The sequence below is a fragment of the Antechinus flavipes genome, chromosome 1 (assembly GCF_016432865.1).
Source record: "Antechinus flavipes isolate AdamAnt ecotype Samford, QLD, Australia chromosome 1, AdamAnt_v2, whole genome shotgun sequence".
NCBI classification, from domain to species: domain Eukaryota; kingdom Metazoa; phylum Chordata; class Mammalia; order Dasyuromorphia; family Dasyuridae; genus Antechinus; species Antechinus flavipes.
Genome location: NC_067398.1, coordinates 364,382,690 through 364,389,234, shown reverse-complemented (window position 1 = coordinate 364,389,234; position 6,545 = coordinate 364,382,690). Strand labels below are relative to the sequence as shown.

At 34.9% G+C, this 6,545-nt stretch overlaps 1 protein-coding gene across 1 annotated transcript in view; it reads right to left on the bottom strand.

Moving 5' to 3' along the window:
- Nucleotides 1-372: 372 nt before the first annotated feature.
- EPG5 (ectopic P-granules 5 autophagy tethering factor) overlaps nucleotides 373-6,545 on the bottom strand; it is a 140,343-nt gene continuing 134,170 nt past the window's right edge. The window contains exon 44 of the mRNA XM_051969688.1: nucleotides 373-5,791. Within this exon, the coding sequence (XP_051825648.1) occupies nucleotides 5,609-5,791 (183 nt within the window). The 3' untranslated portion in view covers nucleotides 373-5,608. The remainder of the gene's footprint in view (nucleotides 5,792-6,545) is intronic.

Here is a 6,545-nt window from a genome sequence, read left to right as displayed (position 1 = left end):
TGTAGGAGTATTCCTATTTCCTATCAGGCACTAAACACAAACTTTTAAAATGTCATATCGTTCAAGATGCATTAGAAGGTAGACAAAAACTGAAATTTTTGATCATCAAGGGAAAAAAATCAATCTGCAAGTGTTTTTTCCTTTGACACTTTTTGTTGTAAAGGATGGCTATCTATGAGAGGAATGGGAAGAAATATATTAAGAAAGGAAGGTAATCTAAAAATAAAATATATAAATAAAACTTTTCTTAAAATAGGCTCATCAAATTGTCATTTCAAATGTGGATTCACATTTGCTCCTCCTGCAATTCCCAGTCAGAGACATTCTAATCCACTTTATAAAATCAAAGAAAAGTGCCAACAAAGTACAAACTGAATGCAAATTCAATTTATTTACATAATTACATATGAACATCTATTCTTATTTCCTCCAGCCCTGATCTCAAGTCAAACTCATTTTCTGTCAATTTAAAAATCACAGTGAATAAAAAATGAATATTGCACAATGACCAAAATAAGTCAGTGGTTTTACAATGCCATACTGCAAATGTAAAGGAAAATGATTAAACTAAAGAACTTCTGTTCCTCCCCATAATTTAGTCATCGATTGGAAGAAAAATGAATTTTAAGTACCAATGGCATATTAAGATAAATTATTACATCCATAATTAGAAAATTAAAAGGTATGAGAAGCAGCTTTTATTATTTCGAAATAGATAGTGGTTTAATTTTAAAGTTGTAAGAAGTTAGTTGGCCATCCAGAAATAAGAAAATTTTAATTCTTAATATGCTGAAAGTCATGCTGCGACTCAAAGCCCCCAAATTCTTAGTATAATGAGAATTTTCTGAAAGAAACATTGGTACACTGCTGCAAAATATGAACCCAACTCAGAGTAATCTGTGAGCAATTAGGAGGTCTTGGAGTAGGTATGATTTTTATTATTTAGAAATATATTAGGAGGGGCAGGTAGGTGGGACAGAGGATAGAGCACCAGTCCTGGAGTCAAGCCCCAGCCTCAGACACTTAGAAGCAGTGTGATCATGGGCAAATCACTTAAACCTGATTGCTTCCAAAAGTGTGTATACATACACATACACATACCTATACATGTATGTACATGTAAATACACGTATTAGATAACTAAAATTATTTGATGTAGAAATAGAAATATACACTAATCTCAAAACAGAATGCTGTCCCAGAACAAGGATAAAATTTAATAGACAGATGTAAAATGCTGCATCAAGGTTTTCTTAAAAACCTGAACAAAGTACAGGAAAGTTTATCATGTTAGCAAATGTTTTGAATGAAATTAACAATCTGGGTTTAAATTGATCACAATTTTGCTATGAGCCCAAAATAAAATGGCATTATGACAAAGCGCATGTAATTTTAGGCTAGTCATAGTAATGTTCAGATTACTGGAAGAAAAACTTCTACAATTAAATATTTCTAGCACCATGCTCTAGTCTGGATGCTACTTTTTAGGAAAGATATGTTAGAATATGCCCACGAAAGTCAATGAAAGAACTGGATGGATAACAATTCAAAAGAACTAAGGTTCTCTGATATGGAAAATACCAAGGGGAGATAAGACAACTGCTTTATAATATTTGAAAAGTGTTCATCTATGAGAGTATATTTTTTTCCCCAGAATTCCCTGAAAGCTACATAGAGACAAATTTAAGCTCAACCTTAAAAAGAAATTTCTAACAAAAGTTTCCAAATAATAAAATGACTGCATGATGAGGTAGTGAGTTCCCTGTTGTTGGAAGCATGAATGATTCCTTGTTTAGAGTTCTATAAAAGGGATATCTACATCAAGTGAAAGAAATTGAATTAGGTGATACTCAATAATATTTCTTCCAATTCTGAAAAGATGATTGTAACATCCTCTTTAGCCAATAGATCATTCTAGCATTAAAAATTCAATAGTCTTATCACCTTCAGAGAGAGTAAGGAAGGGAAGATACTATAGCTTGGATTTGTTCAGTGCCATCTGTTAACTTCATTGAGAAAGAGGTGGTTGAAATTTGGTTTAGATTAGTTTTATTTAGAATTGGGCTATTGTTTTGTTCTTAAATTTCAGGTTTCCTCCTTTTTTTTTTTTTTTTTTTTTAAGACTAGGTCTCTCTCTTACTCAAACTGGATATACAGTGGTCAATCAAGCCTATCCCACTTCTATTGGGCAAGGAAAATTTTCTCTGCTCCATGTTGATCTGGGGAAGATTGCCCTACTTAGGTAACCTGGTGGCCCTAACTCCCTGGGTCATACAATATTAATATTGGACTTAGTATAGATACCCAATAGGCTGTAGTTTTGCTGCAGTTAAGAACTCCTGAGCTCAAGTGATCCATCAACCTCTGTCTCCCTGATAGCAAGGATTATTGGTATTTATCACCAAGCCTGCATTATTTTTCACATATATATATAACAGAGCTGATATTATGTGATGTGAAGGAAAAAAATATAAAATTAAGTTAGTGATCAAACACAGTAATCAAAAAAATGGTAGACTACCTTCCGGAACTGAATAATAAGTGGGCACTTGTAGGTAATGAAGACCTTGCAGTGGCTCCAAATATTGTCATACTCTCAAAACAAACCTGATTGTTCCTATTTTTTCCTCATGAACTTTTTACTAGGATGACACCTTGTCTCTATAAAAGACTAAGCATAATAAACATGAAAGTAGACAAAGTTATAACTTCTTAGACAGCCTCATCTAGTATTAATCCAAGACTGAGGGTAGATAGAAATATGCATTAAAATTAAAAACCTAAGGACCTCATCACCCTCCTTTTCATCTGAAGGGGATATTGTGGAGCAACTGCTTTCTCCAAGTATGAATGTGACTAAAAGCCTATGACTAGTGCACCCTCCCACAATGGATGTCACCAGGCATTTCCGATGGCTTGTGGTTAGACCAGGTAAAAATTTATGTTTTCAGGTCCCATTCTCCTAGGTTCACAGTTTCAAAAAAATTGCTCAAGAAAGGAAAATGCTCATTCTTAGAGGAAAGAGTACAATCAATATTCCTGGCCCTTGGGTGTAAGTAAAATTAGTCAATCTGTCAGTATTCTTTTCCAGGAAGTGACAACTGTACATAAACAGCACTGTTTCTTTAAGGTTATTTCTCTGGCCCCAGGTCACTTTAGTAGCTTACCACACAACTTTGGCCTGGAATTCCCACTGTCACCCATTTATTCAGTCCAGGAAGCTAAACCTTACTGGAATCCTAACATCACCTAGAAAGTTAAACACTAAACATTAATAATACTTGAGGCCTATTTAACAAACATCTCTGCTATTCAAATTACAGTGCAAAATCAATGAGCAGACTCCAGGCATCAAGTCTACATCCAGTTTCACAATTAACACATTTTTTCATAATCAATGTATTTTCACCAGATAATCTCCCCACAAACCTTTTATTCTTTTGCAGATGCAACCAATAATGTTCTTTATTTCTTAAAATCTTTACAAACCAAGTTCATTATAAATATTATAAAGTTCTAAAAGTTAACAGATTGAACATAATTTTCCTTAAGGTATATACACTGCCACTTGACATTTTCATCTACTATGGTTCATCGTTTCCTCCAAGAAACTATATAGAAATGCTAAAATCAGAGCAGCAGGGTTGGTTTTCCAGTCAAATGCATTCAAGAAAATTTATTAAGTGCATCCCATGAGCAAGGCACTGTGCTTTACAGTAGTAAAGAAAACACTGCCAAAATGCCCAGGTTAAAAAACTAAGAATTCTAAGATTTTGATCATGTACAATATAAGGAAGACAAAAATGGGCACTGGAGAAATAATAAACTCAAAAGACTGGGGAAAAAATCAAGTCAGGAAAAACTAGGAAATGGTCAATTTGCTGAATAAGCATAGATGGAAGGCTTTTAGAGAATGTTTCTCTGGGGTAAATTTCTTTTACTTAATTCATGAAGTTCAATATAAGAATGCTTCTGCATAGCCAAATATAAGAACTAACATTCAAATGATTACCTGAGCAGGGAATGCTTACTAAAAGCTCAGTGTGACTATGGAAAAAGTAGGAAACAATATGTTCCCAAGCTATAGGTAAATACATTGGGCATTACGCAACTGAAACAGACAAAATTGATTTCAGGCAGGCAGTGCTATGATAATAGAAACTAATTGGCTAATTTCTAGAAAAAGAAAAATGCAGCAAAAATATGCTGAAAAAATGACAAAGAATGTGGGTTTATTAGAGCCAGACTGTGGTAATAGATATTTAAAAACTGAATGTACTTTGAGGGACAATAAGGTACCTTATTCAGCAAATCCAGAATTCAGGAATATCAATCTTCCTGGGCCAGGATTTTCTTTAGAATTTTGAATAGTTTTCTAATCTCTATTGGAATTCAAATAAAGAGCTAAAGGGGAGAACAGAAAGATACCTTCATTCTTTTCTCCTTTTGACTTGTTTTATGAATGAACAGAATCTTCAAATGGTGAATCTTACATATTTTTCAGGAAGATTACAATCAACCATCTCTTGCTTCTCATCAACAGCCAGGGCATGATAACCATTGTTTTAGACAAGGATTGACTCCTAAAGCATATTCGACTTCCAGATGTTCCATTTTTATTGCTGAGCTGATTCAGGGATGTGATGTGTGGAAATAAGGAGCTTGCCAGGACAAATACACACCACACCAATCATCCTCAGCTGTTTCCAATAGAAGTGGTCCCTGGATTCTTGAAAGTTGAGCATAGCACACTAACCCTAGCTGGTACTATAGACAGCCAGGAAGCCTTGGAATAAATGTCTGGCAACATGTGCTGATGTGAGAAGGGGCCCAGAGAACTCATCAGAAAAGCCTGGTCACCAAGAACTGAAAACTTTGTAGAGAAAAAAGGGGGTTTGAGCCTGTGGTGTTACATAGTAATAGATTTATAACTAGTAAAAAATAATAAAGGAAGCCAGAATAAATGTGGTTATTTAATAACATCTTGGCTTCTCTCATCTAAGAGAAAGAACAAATTTTCCAAAGGATTGTAGAATCACAAAGTAGACTTTACTTTTGGAAATATAAACAATTTCTAATTTTCAGACTAGCTGTGGCTATATTTTTGAAGAGTCCAAATGAGATTCAAAGTGTAGCTTTTTCATGTGACTCCAACTGGATGTAGTTCTAACATGGGAACTTCAGTAGTTTATTTTTTTTTTAAGGGCAAGGAGAAAAATGAAAAAGAAAAAAATTGTCCTATGATCTGTGACCCTTATTGTGTCATTCTGTAAGGCTCACTGGCTTTGTATCATGTTGAAACTTATGAAATTTTTCATTTTTACAGGAATAAAAACTAAATAAGTCCTTGGTGCTTCAACATAATGTTATTGTAATAGCTAAGAAAACACATGCGCGCGCGCGCACATACACACACACACACACACACACACCTCTTGCATCCAAAATACCTGGAAGAAATAACCAGTGCCCATATTCCTTCCAACCATCCTCCTCACTGGCTATACTCAGTGTTACAGTGGACCTACACAGTCAAAGTTACTTGTGCAATAACAACATCAAATGTAAACAGAAATCATCACAGAGTTTTCCATGGACCTCAGTGCTGCTATCGAATAATGTCCAAATAATGCACTTCTGGGTACAGAGAGTTAATAAGAAGAGCCAGGAAACTTTTCCCATCCTGAAGACAATGGCCAGGATGCTTTATAAACTGGGATGCTTGGGAGATCTGTTCTTGATACTCTACATAATGCTTGCTTGAAGACATAGATTCAAGAGTATTCAGTGCCTAAAAAACAAAGAAGATGAAATTTAACTACATATAGACATGATAGCATATACCTATTTGAAAATGCAATCTAAGTATCAATGTCAGGAAAAATGTACAAAGGTAGAAAAAATATTTTATATGCCTATGTATGTATACTTACGTACATATGCAATAAAGACAATAGTTGGAAGCAAAACTCCTTTTTCTGATTTCTGAGGTCTTCAATAACCTGACTTTACACCTCCTTTCCAATCTTCCTTCTTTCCTACTCAAATATTAACTTCACAGGTCAGCTAGATAGATGGAGCACCAGCCCTGGAGTCAGGAGGAGGACCTGAGTTCAAATCCGGCCTCACACACTTAACACTTCCTACCTATGTGACCCTGGGCAACTCATTTAACCCCAATTGCCTCACAAAGACAAAGGCAAAAACAAAAAACAAACAAAAAACAAACCAAATATTAACTTCACCCTAGAATTCAATCTTCTCTACCCATTCTTTTCTCTCTACTTGCAAAGTCCTCTTCCCTACTCCCCACACAAATCCAAATCCAATTGTAAATCCATCTCAAGTTCTATCGCTTCAAGGATCATCCCATGTTACACTGCTCTTTCCCTTGTTGAACTCCCTTTTCAATTAAAAGTCAAGATCACTTAGTCGGAGTACCTAATTTTTCTGTGTTTTCTATGCATAAGATCAGCCTCCCTGTGAGGAAACAACTTTATTTCCATTTAGTAGAACTTAGAACTTGTATTTCATTCTTAGACCTT